General features: G+C 37.3%; 1 protein-coding gene and 1 long non-coding RNA gene across 2 annotated transcripts; both read left to right on the forward strand.

The window, feature by feature from the left end:
* Positions 1-1992: 1992 nt before the first annotated feature.
* On the forward strand, positions 1993-5160 carry smfn (small fragment nuclease). The gene is made up of 7 exons (XM_084104684.1): positions 1993-2255; positions 2711-2794; positions 3926-4003; positions 4088-4199; positions 4273-4381; positions 4518-4571; positions 4726-5160. Exons 1-7 carry the CDS (start codon positions 2019-2021, stop codon positions 4841-4843), a joined length of 792 nt encoding a protein of 263 aa, XP_083960810.1. The 5' UTR covers positions 1993-2018; the 3' UTR covers positions 4844-5160.
* A 2163-nt stretch (positions 5161-7323) lies between these two features.
* LOC311076573 lies at positions 7324-8004 on the forward strand. The gene is made up of 3 exons (XR_014604681.1): positions 7324-7445; positions 7588-7679; positions 7948-8004. It is a non-coding gene; the product is annotated as an uncharacterized lncRNA (long non-coding RNA).
* The last annotated feature ends 9095 nt before the right edge of the window (positions 8005-17099 follow it).

Below are 17099 nucleotides of genomic sequence, written 5' to 3' on the forward strand. Positions count from 1 at the left end.
AAAATGTTCTTGACACTATAAAAATGGTTCTTTTAAAGAACTGCTCACTGAAAAGTTCTTTGGAGAACCAAAAATGTTTTTATTTTGGGTCTGTGGATCTGTGCCTCAAACTCACTCGATGGAAGTTTCTAGAAATTGACTAAATAAACTCCCACAGTTTGCAAGCAGACAGATGAAAACAGATGAATAAAGTTCTCAACAAACTTTAATAGCAAGTATTCTCAAAAACAGGCGAACAGCCATTAGCAAACACAACTAAACTGACCATTGTAATTGAAGAGAGGCAGGAAATCAAACAAATGGAAGGCATGCACTTAAGAAATACAAACTAAAAGTCCTTGAACTAAATTAAACTAAACACAATGGTGACAACAGCCTTCAGAAACGCTCGTGTTTTGTCGGCAAAACATATATTCCTCCACTTAGGCTACAAGAGACGATAATAGTGCAATGTGCAAACCTGTTTAACATCTATTCGAGATATTCAAAGAGGTGTTTGCACGTTGAAATGCGAGTGCATTACTTCCAGGACATTAATGCTCTTCAATTGAATAAAAGAAGAAGACGTCAATATAAAGGGGGTGGTGGGGCTATCTTGCCCTGAACTCAGGTTACCTTCTGTTTCATCATTTTTTTTCAGTTCGCTTGTTTGAATTTGTGCGAGCGAGTGTGCGTTTGAGCAAAACAGAAACTGAGGGAGAGGAATAATGAAGCCTGTCTTCCCATCATGAGGCCTTTCCCATGCCGCATTACTCTAGTGCCATCAGACGGCGAGCTTCACCATCAGCAGCGCTCTACGACTCTACTAATTATTCTCCTGCCTTTTTATTAGACTACAACCATCAGAGAGAGAGAAGGGGAAAGACATCATCATAATCTGAAGTCTAATTCCCCCCCTCTCCCCCCCTCTCCCCCCCCTCTCTATCTCTCTCTATCTATCTATCTATTTCCCGTCAGACTGGTCTGAAGGAGGTCGTTGCTTTTATCACACAGATTACTTCACAGGGTGACTCCAAGCCATTAAATTCTTATCTGTGTCAGTGGTGAAATATGATGTTTACGGTCCTGTCTGGCTATTAGTGTTAGAATTGAGATCTTATATCCACAGCAGGGGCAGTAGCCACTACAGAATTGATTAGGTGACCATGTAGCTTGATTTGAACGTGAAAGCTGTATTACACCACAAATAAATGATATACACCAAGCATTAAGTAGGTAATTATTAGGGACCAGTGGCTGTGTGCACAAATATGAAGCGATAGGCTATTTCACCCTGACAACATTTAGTCAAAGATAAGCTCTTTAAATACTAAAATAGACATAAATAGACAAACCTAAACTTTGGATTTTGGGATTTCGAGATATCGAATGATAAACTCGTGTCTATATGGGATGTGCTATATTTTCCATAATGTTGTGTGTATTCAGGCCCAGTGATGGTCCATTTGCGCTATCTTATGGCCAAAGTGCGTTACTGCATCTATTTTGTCCACGTGAAATCACAAAATTATTCACAACAATAAACCAAAGTTAAGCTTTATTGGCATGATAATTGAAGGTACAGTATAGATTACAAAACATTGTATGCTTATATACAGTTTATGTACCATGTTTAAGACTTTAAATAAATACATAAAATACATGTTATAATTCTATTTAATGACCCAAACAAAAATACAAAAATACTACTACTACTACTACTAATAACAACAATGAATGTGTTAATAATATACAGTTATAATTTAAATGTATTAGGCTATGTACTATTATTTTAAATGTATTATTAAAATATACATTATAAATGAACAGAACACACACGCACACGTTATATGTAATAATAATAATAATATTTACCATCAATTACATCAAGTGCAAAAATATATTAAAAACATTTAAATTAACATTGTTGGTCAACTAGTAAAGCGCGTATTCTGTTACCATGGAGTTTACTTATCTGCCGCTGACCTACTGTTGCGCCGCGCTGGTATTTACGACACTTGCGTTCGGAAGACGTCAGTATGCGGGCACACATGTGGAGTGCAACCGCAGCGCGTGTTTCAGCATTAAGAGTCCTGACTCGAGTCTGCGTGTCATCACAGCGGGTTAAAGCATTCCCACCAGTGTTTACAGCCCACAGCCTCTCTCTCTTCAGTCTATGTACCTCTGTGCTCGCCAAGGGTTTGATGTCAAGACGACCTCACAGCAGGAAGATGTCACAGTCCGTGGCGCAGCGGATGGTCTGGGTGGATCTGGAGGTAAACAGCGGTTGAACAACACAATAAACAACACAGTAGTCTTTTTACATGATTTAACTGATTCACATTTTAAGTCAAAATCAAGATGTTTTAACAGAAACAATGTATGACCACAGTATTTGACAGCAGATCGATGCTGAATGAATTTGCATAGTTTTATAGTATTTCGTTTTATAGTATGTGAAATGATTGCATCCCTTTTCAAACATGCCATCTGCTTATATAGCAAGTCCAGTACAGTCTGTTCATACTTCTTTGGATAATATTTGGGCTAGTCACTGCAGCTGACCTGTTTGTTTACAAGTTTTTGCACACAGTCTCTGGTTTTGGATTCACCCTACGCAGTTTTTATCCAGGAACTCTTTGCAAATATATTTGGACTGACAAGTGATTGTGCAGTCATAGGTTGAATGACTGGTTTTCAGGGTTGCATATCAATGTGTTTCTTGTTTCAGATGACAGGGCTGGATATCGAGAAGGATAAGATTATTGAGATGGCTTGCATAGTTACAGACTCTGACCTGAACATCATTGCAGAGGTTGGTGATTCTTTTTGCTTGTTATAAAAGTCCCATGCAGTGAGAACTGGGCCATGTTCAGTCTCCAGCAAAAATCAGATTTTTTTTTTTTTTTTTTGCATATCCAGATTTTATCCAGATCCATTTTTGTTGGATTTGAGGTGATCTATATACTACATGCACTTATAAATTGCCAGAATTGGCTTTTAAGTTCAAGTTTAGGTAAAAACTACATTTAAATCAACAAATGTTGTATCAAAAAATGCTGTAACAAGATAAAAAAAAAAGTGACCAAAGTCCTGAAATGTAACTACTACTTTTTTTTTTTTTTCAGGAAAATCAATGCAATATATTAATGTAATATAATAGATTTTGTTGATACTATGCAATATTTATACAAATTTTATATAAGCTATTTTTTACATTAAAATGAATATAATTGTTTTTAAATAATTGCAAATTTTCAGATTCAAATGGAGTGAAGGCCTTTAAATATATTTTTTTGAAGTGAGAATAGTGCCATCTGGATGCGTTAACAATTAAAAACTTGTGTAATGCCATAGCTCTCTATAAATATATATAGAGGCTTTTGGATTCCCTATAATTTATGTTTTATAAACAAATACTGTGATTGGCCTGGAGGTTGTGTGTGCGTGTCAAAAAGTGAGAGAATGTCTTTTTTGAATTTATTGATTTTATGTCACACATTCTCAATTAACTATTACCAACGCACACCTGCAGGTGTAGGTGCGTAGGAGAGAAGAACAAAAAAAGTTAAAAAAAGGTCATGAGACAGAAACGGAAACCATCCAATGACCAATAGAATGAATAATAAAGTACAAACACAAAATAGTTGAGCATAAGTCTAATAAAACATTACAACCCGTAACCCCCTATACATCTCAAACAACATCAATAGAGAAAAAAATGTCTTCAACTTAACAAAAATTAAATGAATTAAAATATTGACTCATTCTGCACTACAAATTTGTTCTTTCAAATACGGTCTAGAACGGGAATGTCCCTCCCCAAAATTCCACCTTCCTCTAATGTCTCGTATATGTCTCACTCCTCACCACCACCACCAAATAAAAACAAAATATGCCCATACTGGCTCTTCAAAGCTATAACCTTCTTTTTTGTTGTTGTTAGGGGCCAAATCTGATCATCAACCAACCAGATGATCTGCTTGACGGCATGTCAGACTGGTGCAAAGAGCATCATGGGAAGGTGACTACAGATTGACGCACATTCGGAGTGTTTCCTGTTTCGCCTGAATGAGCTTGATGTGTGTTTTGTGATTTGTGTTGCCAGTCAGGCTTGACGCAGGCTGTCCGGGACAGCCACATCACTCTCCAGCAGGCAGAGTACGAATTCCTGTCCTTCGTCCGACAGCACACGCCACCCGGACAGTGTCCTCTCGCAGGTAACGCACGACACCAGCTGCTGCTGTTTCTCTTGCATGTCACGGGTGTCAAATTGTGCCTCTTCGTCCACAGGGAACTCCGTTCACGCCGATAAGAAGTTTCTGGATAAGTTCATGCCGCAGTTCATGAGACATCTTCACTATCGCATTATAGACGTGAGCACCATTAAAGAGCTGTCCAGGTTTGTTCCCCATTTAGGTTTTATCAGATTCCCGAACGGCCGCTGTTGCCACGTTAATGCATTCAGACGTGCTTCAGCAAGTGCAGGAAGAAGTTGATGTCAAAATACTTTTTTTTTTTTCCATTCTGTTTCCCAGACGATGGTATCCAGAGGAGTACGGTCTCGCACCGCAGAAAAAAGCATCGCACAGGTCTGTGTGCTTAACAGGTCTTTCACAGCTGTATTATTGAATGCCACATTCAGCATCGCAGGAGAGGCTTCGATGTACTTCATAAATATTAAACCCTAAAGGAGAGCTGTTTTGTCTGATCTCAGAATACTGTTGTGTCTGTTTGAATTTTCAGAGCGCTGGAAGACATCCAGGAGAGCATAAAAGAACTGAAGTTTTACAGAGCGAATGTTTTCAAAGTGAAGGAGAAGAGAAAAGTAGTCGAAAATGGAGACAAGACGCCTGTAAGCTAATCTCCGAGCCGATCTGGAGTGCTTTTAGGATCTTCCTCACGTTTGGATGAAAGCTTGTGTGAATACTTGAGAGAGAGAGATAGAGAGAGCAAAGTCCTCACTGTTTGTTTCCTGTTTTATTTGTTGTCACTGCAAATATCTTAGTTTAAAAAGAGAGGAGATCCAAAAAAACAAACTCATTGTTTTGAACAAGTTCCTTTTTTATCCTTTGTGTTCCTTTTAGGGAATCTGATTTGTTGCGTGTCAGTGTGCAGTAATGAAACAGAAGTGTGTTTGAAAAGGTCACTTTTTTGAAATAAAAATCATTTGTTGCGGTTTTTGAAGGATGGTTAATGTGACTGTTCTGAAATGTTGTTGCTGACCTGTTCGTGCAGTAACCTGAACCAGACGACAGATGGCAGTACACAGTCAGGTAATGTCTGTGAGCAGTGGGGTTATTCACAGTGCTGGGTAGATTACTTGATAGTAATTTGAGTCTACTGAATCCAAATTAAATGGCAAAAATTGTGGTTTGTAAGGTAATGTAATCAATTACTTTTGACTTAACTCATTTATCACATTGATTGAATAGGATAATCTTGAAAATATATTCCATTATCAAAAACATGAAGCATATTAAATACACTTTCTCAGACGATATTGTGGTGGAGCTGCAAGTGGTTCAACTGAAATTTTTTGGGGGGGAATCCCTGTATAGTATGTAAATGTGAAATTATGTAAATTTGTACATTTCCAAAGAATAATACTTAAATTACTCACTGAGTGATAATTCAAATAATTAATATGGAGGTGATCAGATGCAATGTTGAGAAGAAAAAAAACATTTTAAAAGTGAAATGAGTTCTGTAAATGCTGTGGGTCTCGGTGCAAATCCACAAAACTGGAAGACCTTCTGAACGCATATAAGCCGTAGACTTTAAAAAAAAAAGTATAATCAATAAATTATGAATAATTTACAATGGAATCAATAAAAATGTAACTAGTCTGATTATGAGTATTTTAAAATGTATTAAATGTAATCTAAGGGCAAGTACTTAATTTTTGGAATCTGATTACGTAATCCAGATTACATGTAATCAGTTACTACCCAGCAGTTTGTCAAGTAAAAAGATCAATTTAAATATTATTATGGCTTCTTTGACACCCTCAAAACCGTTGATAGATACATACTATGGAAGTCAATGGGGTCCATCAACTGTTTGGTTGCAACAAGTTTTTGATTGGATTTTTTGTATTGACTGAAAGCATTCTAATACTTTTGAACTTGACTTAATCTTTTATTTGCTCTACTACATAAACAGAACATTGTCAGTGTCATTGCCTCTAACTCTATGACGAGGTTAGTAAATGTTGCGCTCACACTCCACTTAGTTTTATGATGTTTTAAAGTGGTAAGTACCGCTGGGACTTCAAACCCTGTTTGGTTGGAGCAGCCCTAGGTAACATGAGCATTCTGTCTGTCACTGCTGCCACTGGAGGATCGCATGTTTGATTCTACAAGGGAAATTTTAAATAGACAGAGACACTAGGCTAATGCATAAACCATGTAGCTTGTGAAACACTTCTCTCATCTCTCTCCCTCAGAATCTTTCTTGCAGAGCATGAGGAAGATCCTCATTAGTGGTCAGGACAGACCGCTCTGTGTGAAACTGAGTATTTGCACTAGTCTGGTCAAACGATTTAGAAACACATTTAATCATTTGGCAGATGCTTTCATCAAAAGCGACTTGCATTTAAACACATCTCAAGCAATTTATCATAAGTCAACAATACTTGCGGTACACAACGCCAATTTTAAAGTAGTACATTTTAAAGTAGTAGAAAGGTTGTTTATTTTAGGAATTGCCTTTGTTCATGGTTGTGGATTAGGTAAGTCTTCAGCTGTTTATTTAAAGTTCTGATGGTCTCAAGAGATCAGATGAAGGTTGATATCTCGTTCCACCACTGAAGAACAGAGAGGGTAAAGGTTCTGGAAAGGACTTTGTACCTCACAAAGAAGCCATCAAAAATTCCACATTTTTTATTTTTTTTATTCTTTAGTTCTTTAGAAAACCAGCGATTTAGACATCAAAAGCCTACAATGCAAGGTTAAGAACTATTTTAAATCTCCAAGGAACCATATGGCCTACGAAAGAACCCTTTGCAGAGCTCTTTACTGAACCTAATGTGAAATAGAAAGGCACTAAAGACTTGATTTTTAAGATTCTGCAATCTCTGACATGGTGGTAAATGTCATTTGCAGAAGAAAGAGGTACAAACTTTATTGGGTTTGCATGAGTGGTATTGCTGCTTAATCCTGCAGGTTCACCAAAGCCACACAACCGTTCTGAAGGGGCAACCCCAGTCCAGGTATAGATGCCTTTTCTAAAGCACTAATTCACCTAATCACATTTGATTATCATGCAACAAATTAATTTCAGTTTTACAGAGGTTTTCCATAAAATCTTCTAACCAGTTTGACATGTTCTGGTGTGTGTCCGAAGATTGTAGTGAAAGGCCCAACATATGGAGGATTTCCGGAAGTTGCCTGATGACTCGAATAAAGAGAGATAATTAAGACTTTTGGAGTGAATGAATACAGTAAATCAGCTTCTCATGCAGGGTAAAAACATGCATGCTCAAACACTAGCAGAACATTGCAAGCAATGTGCGTTGGACAAAATTTGTTCTTAAACCAATGAAACTGTAATTTATGCATTTCTTAATTGCTTACTCTAATATATCACTATTTGCATTCGTTCAAGGGCAGAAAAAATGAAGTCTGGAACGTGATGATGTGCTACAAGAACAGCTCAATCCATCGTGAATTCATAACCCTGAATCAACAGGAGCTCACGTAATTACTGATGAAGTATCATAATTTATCATTTTTATTCTGACAGGCTCCTTACACACATTAAAGGTTCATTAAATTTGTGCACTGAAAAATAGCTCGCATTTACGCTAATTTGATTACCTGCCAATTATCAGCAGTTGAACTGAGTTGGTTTAGTTAGACCTTAATATCACTGAATGTGTTGATATTTAAATATCCAAAAAGTAATATATCTCATGTCTTCAGCTGTTACGTTTGTAACGTTTGTGTTATTTTTCATTATTTGCAGTGAGACACTTTCCGTCTTCCAAAGCCCTGACATGGATGAAACACGGATCAGATCGGCTTTGATCAGAGCTCTAAATCAAAGGTGAACACTGAACATGAATCTCAGCGACATTTGTGACACGTGTCAGGTGAGATAAAGTGTGTTTTGATAACTTTCAACCAAATGAGTATTTACATTTCAACTGCATATGGTGATATGCAGGTGAAATCCACATTTCAGGGCTTGATCAGGATGAAATGCTCTAAATATGTACTTAGTAGAATAAATAACACAAAGGAGTTAGTTAGTCACATAGTTTTGAGCTAAAACTTACACACTAAATATGCTAACACACTATATTTATTTTGCAGTATATAGTAGTATGCACAGGCTACTGTGTGCTCTATCCATTTTATAAGTATAATAAGATCTGTGGATATCTAAGTTGATAAAGAATTACCACAAGGATGTGAGTTTATGTGCTTGATAAATATTATAATTGTTATAGTTTTTAGCAACTTGTTAGCAAAGCGCTTATCGTTGCACTAATTTTCACTTTTTCATATGGTATTTTTAAAAAGAGTAGGCGCCAGGCGGTATTGCATACTGCACAGTATTCCGTAAGTAGAAAGCATTTCCATTCCGTAGAGTTCCATTCCGAACGTAGCCAGACGTAAGTAATCATAATTTGAGCTGTTTGGCAGTATATATATGGGATGACATTTAGCTGGAAAATGAGTCTTAAGCACCATGAATTTCTGCATCAATCATTTGTCGTTGTAAACCCAATCCAGTGGAAGCATGCTAGCATTAAAGCATTTAGCTCTATTATGCTGTCAGTCAGCGCTGATGTCAGCATTGTTCTCCAGTCCTGCCTGCCAGTCCAGAGCTTTATAAGCTGAACAGGCCAAAGTGACAGACGCCACTCAGATCCCTCCACCCGCAGACCTGCAGCACACACTGACAGAAATGCTCTGTACTGGACAATGTAGACACATACTGTAAGAACAAACAGACACTTTTGTGACAGACAATATTCCTTGCGTAAACAGTGTTCCCAACCCTAAAGGGCCGTTTACATGACACAACGAAAAATGTGTTCAAATTTAAATTTGTTTAGTACATCATTGTCATGTAAACATACCCTGAAAGTCACCATGAAATCAAAACTGACAATTCTGTTTTTTTTATATATATATTATAAATTATTTAGCTGTGCACATCATTATTAGTATGTTTATTTGTGTGCGCTCTTAATCTTTAATCAAAATATCTTCCCCTCTCTCGTGCAGTGACATCTCTTCTCTGATGACGTGTTTACTGGCGTGAGGGCGGGACAACCTGTCACTCACATCAGATTGACCAATAGCAAACCACAACCATCCAATCAATTCCAGATGAACAAAATCAAGTCCCGCCCTCCATTTGTTCTTGTTTGAGAAGCTGTTTCACTCAGAAATACATCACAATATGGAAGAACAGACTATCGCATCTTTCATCTCATGGATGAATTTAAGACGCACTTAATTTCATTGCATTAGATAATTCTAGAGTTTTTTTCTCAGTATGACAAAATTAAAATAATTATTAGAATTGTTAAATTAAAAAAGTAATAAATAAAATGTTAATTTATTTAAAATTTTGAACCATATTAGCTCCTACTTTATCATTTTAAACCTATAAATTGTTGTATTATATAATGACATTCAGACATATCCCGCTTAATATATATATATATATATATATATAAACTCCAGACAATAAACATTTATTTCCAAATTTCTTGTACAGGAAAGGCTTTGATACATACATCTGGAATAATCTGGCACAAAAGATGTTCGCAATCCTTAAAACCTTCCTTTGAAATATGACCTGAAGTTTCATCATTACGTTTGATTTAAGGTGAAGCTTCATAAATAACAGGTAAAATAGGTTCTGAGTGAAAAATAGAAGAAAAAAGTGGGAGAAACTCAGAAGCACCGTGAAAATCAAAACTGTGAGAGCCTGAGGGAATTGTCCTTTAATGACAGGAAAATAGGCCATGTTACATGCTAAGTGAGACTAGAATTAGATGTGCAGAGAACAAGAGAAGTTGAAAAGAGCGGGTCATGTGGTTAGTCACGGTTGTTCTGTTAGGAAACTTGTAGAAGTCTGACGAAGCGCATTCAGACAACAAGATTCAGATTTACTTGCAATGTTCTAACCCCAGGTCAGATAATGATATAATTCAGCTGTATTCAGCAGTGTCTACCTGGATGTATTCTCAGAAAATAGTTGCAGCTGTGGTTGGAAAATTCTGAAATTTGTACTTATTTTGATGTATTTATTTATTTATTTAAAATAGGAAATGCCTAATGCATTTTTAGAAAAAATGCATACTGAAATTATATTTAATTAGTTTAATTCATTAAAGCAAAAGGTAGAATTCCATTTTACAAATTAAATTTGCAAATCAGCAAATTCACTGTTATGCTGATGAAAATGATTATTTAAAAATGGAATGTATATTTAATTTTTACATTTCTTTTGCAGTATCTGTTTGTTTGTTAGTTTTTTTTAAATAAATGTATCAATACATAATATGGTCAAAAATGGCGCTGTTTCCTTAGGATGATCCACCTCATGTTCTGCACACTAGAGAAGTTAATTTTTTCGTGGAAGATCCATAATTGAAGCCATGGCATGTAACTAAGACAGGTGTCATTCTGATCAGGTAGCGGGACATTTAGAGAATTAAAGTCATTGTGATCTTGTTCCAGACAACTTACAGAGGCCTGGCAGGCTCTTTATGTCTTTTTTCTCTTTTCTTTTATTAGAACGGCCTCTGAAGGTCATCTCAAGCATTACAGAAGCACTGCGCACGTGTCTTTGGGGGCTTTGGGACCGGAGGAATAAAACATCTCATCCGGAGCCTTTGAAGCGGGTTGCAGCTGGTACGTCTAGCTGGCATATCGACAGATCTTGTTTGGGTTTATCCAAAATTCCTAAATCCTACCGCCGTAGTCCCTAACCTGATGTTATGCCCGTCAGGTAGATGGTTAGATGTGACCTAGATTTTAATTAGATTGATCTTTTACTTTCAAAAAATACAATTGTTTTCTGACTGGTTGTAAAAAATGCTGCTTTTTTTTGTGTTGATTTCCAGTAAAAATCTATTTAATCTCTTTTCAATCTTTTTCAATTTGTATTATTTCACAGAAAATGTATTGTATACATACATATATATATGTTTAATATTAAAATATATATAAATATGATTATAAACATGAAACATGAATATATATGATTATTTGTTTCATTTACTGGAAAAGAAAATGATTTTTTACAGTGAATACATAGTTCGTTCAGGACACCCCAATCCACACACACACGATTTACTCTCAACCTCTTTAGAGCTTCTGAAAAATTACATCCCATCGATTTTGTAGGCGAAGAGCAGTGGATGAAAGTTCAGGCAGAGTAATGCACACACAGAGTGCTGCATGCCAACGAGAGAGAGAGAGAGAGAGAGAGATGAGGAAAGATGCTGATGCGATTTTCTATTCCATGTGATTGTCTCATCTTTTAAGTGACGTTATGGATTGAATATTGACATGCACTTGAAGCAGCCAGTGCAACAAGGACACCGGCATTAGGACAGAAATGCTCATTTGAGTGCAACGTTTTGGAACAAAGCAGTTGCGAAGAGAGACGAGCGTTGAAGGAAGGTTGCAACATGTCAGTGAAGGTTCTCGCAGGGGAACAGGAGGTTTTAAATTATGCAGGGCCAGCCAAATAGAGTCAGGATGTCACTCCGCAGCATGTCTGTGCAGGACAGGAAAAAGAAAAAAAACCCAGAAGGGCCAATCCTGTCAGTGGATTTGACACATTAGTGGCGTTTATAAAAGAAGTTGACTCTCAGTACGGACACTGCTGAGGTCAGCGCTCCTGCAGGAGTGATGGTGCCGGGTCTGATGTCCACTATTAGCGGTGCGATTAATCTCTTTATATGGCCTAGTCCAGTACAACAGATCTGTTTAGTGTAAGCAGAACACATTTAGTGGTCTGTTTACTGAAGGCCAGTGCGCCTCGGCTAATGGCAATCATTACAAGAGCCATAAAAATCAAAATAGTAATTGGTTATATGAGGATTTAGGTTGAGGAGCTTCTCTTCAGTCAGCGATAAATGAAAAAAGAAGGTCGTATATTTTCTGTCTTGCCGCAAATTGAATGAAAATTCAATATCCACATGCATTGGATGATAGAAACTGCAGTAGTGAGTGTTTTCATATTTAGCTTTTATCATCAGTGTTTTTCTTTCTCTTGTGCATGCCAGTATTCAGATTAAGAGGAACGACTGCAGGAGAAGTACTAGAGTTTTCCTATTGGACAGTGAGCACATGAAATCTAAACTGACCTGATTTATTTATAATACATGTCTCTGGTTGTATTTTACAATATTTATCAGTCCACATGTTTAAATGTCCTTGTAATATCTCATCAAAATGTAATACCTTGCTGTTCCTCTAAAAAGACTTTCCTTTTTGACTGATGTCATCAAGACCTATTGTTCGGTTAGTTAAAGTGAACTAATAGCCAGGCTCAATTCAGGACTAATCGTTTGCAAAGGTCATTTTTTGTTGACTTTAAAGCCTGTTCAGACCCAGAATGAAACAAATCATTGATGAAATGTCACTTCCATTAATACAGTGATAGTGCTTTAGATTGACATTAAAAAGGTATAGCCTACATTTGGAAATAATAGTACAGGTGTTTAATTAAAATGGTACTTTTATGTATACTACTTTTCAAATGCCTATCGATATGATTCTTCTTCTTCTTCTGCTCAAGTCTATGACAGCCCACAGAACCGTATGGATAAAGACGCTTCAAATGCACCATGACGTCATTTTCTGTCATGAACATTTTTCCACCATTTAGAATTTTCAGGAAAACCGAATTTTTCGAACTCCTCCTCAACTGTTTGTCTATTATGATGATCTTCAGACCATGCTGAAACAAAAATATGGAATTTAAGTTGATTAGTAAAACCGTTCTCGAATACAGAGCAAATGAATGAATATTTCCGCAACGCTTTAGCGTATTCTGACCAAACTTGGTGTCATCACAACCCAAGTTTTGGGTTGTGCCCAAAACTTGTGCCAAAACTGCATAGTTTTGGCACAGTGCCACCTAGTGGTCAGGTCAAAAATGTACATTTTTGCTTATAATTTCTGAATGGTTTGGCTGGTCTTTTTTTACATTTAGTGCAGCATGCCGAGTTGAACAATACCCAATTTTCCCATATCTGCCATTTTGGGCATTGGTAAGTGTAATCAGCATCATGTCCTGAAGGTACTCAAAAAGTTAATGAAATTTCAAAAAATGCCAATAGCTTTTTATTAATTTTGCCTAATGTAATAAAACTCGGTCATGCCAAGATCATGCATACCAAATTTGCCATAGTCGGCCTAACTTTGTGTTGTCCTTCTTTTTCGAACTCTGTCTAGACCATTTTGTCCAGACATCTTTAGCCCATGCCAGCAAAATGTTATGTGTTTTGTGTTGATAGATGAAACAGTTTTCATATACCGTATCAACGAATTACGAACCAAACTACACCTGAAGCTGTATCTCTGGAGAGATTTGACATATTGGCACCAAGCTTAATGTGTGTTATTGTCACCCAACACTGATCACACCAGAACAATTTGGTGTTAAAATGCAAATTAGTCCCGCCTCCACTCACTCACAGCAGCTCAGAGATCCACTCATTGACGCTCACACGTTGACGGGATTGGTTACAAAGTAGTTTGTGACGTCAGAAACACCAGCGATTTGTGGACCGTGTTTTTGAGTTTATCTTTGGTTTCCATGCAGTTTTAAGGAGAAAATACTCAGTAATGGTGTTGACTTATGAATGGTTTGTCTTAAAGTATATTATAAACACCACATAGACATATAAACAACATTAAAAGCTTGATTTTCACTACAGGGGGACTTTAAAAATGTTTTTGAAAGTCCCTACTGCTGACCAAGTCTACATTTATTTGATAAAAAAAAAAAAAAAAAAAAATACAGTAAAAACAGTCATATTTCAAAATATTATATATGTCCTTATATCCTCCATAATGATTTTGCAGGAGCTTGTGGTATTTGTCCTAGAGTGATCTCCACACCTCCGGTCTGGTGTTGTTTTTATGGGACGCTCTGAAATGGCTTTTTGATGGACAGCGCCGGTTTGCCTCCAGGTCTGCTGAATTGAATATATCCCTGTGTACTCAGCATTCCGGTGTCTCCATATCACCATGACAACTGCTATTGTCTGCTGTCACTCCCGGTCGCTTTTAACATCTCATAGTTCGGTATTCAATATTTTATCACCTGTGACCTATTTTAATATTTGCTTCCCTTTGATTTGTAAAAAAAAACAATTCTTCATATTCTTCATTCACTAGAGATAAAGGCACTGCAGTGTAAAACCATTTGCAAGCCTCTTGTTAATAAAGTGTCTGCGTGCCCGTCCCATCTGGGCCCGTGGACACTGTCACTGACTGATCAATAACCGATCTTGTGTCTCACTGACTCCAGATTGCTTTGCAGTCCCACCACTTTAATTGAGCTTCTAACTTTCTGTGCTCTCCTCAGTGGATGATCTGGCAGATGGTTTTTAAGAGCTCCTGCGTGGGTAGAGTGGGGGAACTGCAGAGCGTCCCGTGTGCCAGCTGTGGTGGGCATGGAGCCTTGTGAGCTTAGGCTGCATTGGCCTGTAGAGGATTTCTTAGGCCCTCACACACTCTTGTTCCTAATCCATTCAATACACACATGGAATTCAAGTGTGATTCATCTCTGGACTTAAATATAGTGAGCCTATTTCTCCTTTCCTGCCTTCAAGTCTTGTCAGAATGACAGTATTTACAGGTTGAGTGCACATCAATGTCACCACAATATTGCCATTTAGAAGTTGGCTGTCTTTAAATCCATATCTGAGTTGTCTGAACATTTTTTATATAGTCTTGGAATCCGAAAGTATTTTTTCGAATTTATTTTCTCCACATGGATTTTAAAACATCTTCACTAGACATGCAATATTATTTCAATTTAACAATAAAAAAAACCCACACAAATCTATTGATGTACACTATTGTTCAAAAGTTTTAATGATTTTTTAAAATGATTTCTTTAAAGGGGTGGTATAATGCCCTTTTCACAAGATGTAAAATAAGTCTTTGATGTCCCCAGAGTGTGTATTTTTAGCAAAATACCCCACAGATATTTTTATATAGCGTGTTAAAATTTTTGAGGGTGAGCAAAAACGCACCGTTTTGTGTCTGTTCCTTTAAATGCAAATGAGCTGTTGCTCCCGGCACAGAGGGCGGAGTTTAAACAGCTCATGTCCTTTTACCTCACACAGACACGCACTGAAAATTTCAAAAACTTTTAGCCTTTTATGTTCAAACCGGATTCAGACAATGATGGAGAGACTCAAGAAGAGGTGACAACATGTAGAATGCAACAGGACATTTCTGAATGGTTAGTTGATGAATTTATGTAGCTTATGTGGAGTTATCGTCTAGTCATTGATTAGCATATTCTGTCTTGATAATCTATAAATCATGTTCCGGGGGCGGGGTTTATGTATATTGTAGGGTTGGTGATGTCACTAACCTGGGAGGAATGTCGTGTAGTCCCTACAGCCGTTTGTTGTAGTCCTTAAAAAGCGATTTCATTAAAAGCAAATATCTCCCTTTGCTTTGAACTTTGAGCATTGCAATTTTGCAGATGTTGTTTATGCTCAAACAGCAACATTACACACTAACTAAAGTTTTGAAAAAAAATTTAAATCATAATCAGTCACCCCTTTAAGTTTTTGTCTCATATCCTGACCAAGACTGCATGTATTTGATCGAAAATACAGTAGCCTAAACACTATATAATATATATATACACACACACACACACACACTTCTGGAACCCAACTGTTCAAACAATCATGGCGAAAGCTAATAGTCGTAATTGTTGAAATCTGTATGATTTATGTGTACTACCGTATATAAACCATAGCTACAAAACCGTCCTAAAAAACACAACTCATTTAGCTTACTTTTGTTGTACCTAAGTTTGTTGTGCTCAAGTTTGCTGTACTTCAAGTTTTTCCTATCTTGGTGAGATTTTTTTGTTATTTCAATCATGACAATTCTCTAAATAGTTTTGGCATGTTATTGAATATGGCAATGTTAAAGGTATAGTGGAGGATTTTCTTTTTCCGGGTGGATCATCAAGACTATTGTTCCTCCTAGTTGTCAATCATTCTGGTGATATGTTTACGTAAGGCCGTCGTACGTGCTCGTCCCTAGGTAGTTTTCGCTTTCTGCGCATGCGCACTTTCAGGTATATACAGTATGTGTGGTGAGCTACAGTTTCAGCCATTCATTGAAGCTCGCCGTTCTCACCGGGTTTTTTCAAAATGTTTGAGGGTCGCAAGAGAAAAAGTGTCTATGAATTGTTTGACAAGAAGAGAAAGGCCTCTGAAGAAAGAAACAAGACCAGAGTGTTTTTGGGAGAATATTTCACACGCTGGCGTGCGCTAAAAGCACAGGTTGGGCTTCCCACTGATGCCTCAGTCACGAAGTTTCTACTCGACAGGTAAAGTTTGGCATGCTATTTGGAGAAATCCATTTATAATCACTGCTAGTAAAAGTTAATGTAAGCTATGATTAGCGATGGCGAGTCTGACATAGTGGAAAAAGTGCAAATCTTCTTTTGGAAAGTAGGCTTGTATGAGCCATGCCGACAGCAACTTGTAAACAGAGCGTGCACGAGGAGAACTAGGCTCGTGCATGCTCTCTCGTGCAAACGTTTAATAAGCGTTCCCTCTCGGGAGCAGGTAGAGTGTTGCGCATGTGCATTTTTTCAAAAAGTGGAGAGGGCGGTTCTTTTCTAAAATTCGGGAAGATCCTCCACTATACCTTTAATGTATTTGTTCTTGGTGTACTAGATCTGCCACGCTGCTACGTATGGACTTGCTACTGATAATATTTTGAATTTGAATTCTGAATGTGAGCATGTAAGATATGCTGCTGCTGCTGCATAAATAGACATACATAACATAGCAGATCTAGGCAGGTGGAGCTGGGGGAGGTGGAGGGTTGCACGCTGCAGGACTAGCTTACAGCAAACACTAAACCAGACTA

Source organism: Abramis brama (genome assembly GCF_963993115.1).
Source record: "Abramis brama genome assembly, chromosome: 25".
NCBI lineage: Eukaryota > Metazoa > Chordata > Actinopteri > Cypriniformes > Leuciscidae > Abramis > Abramis brama.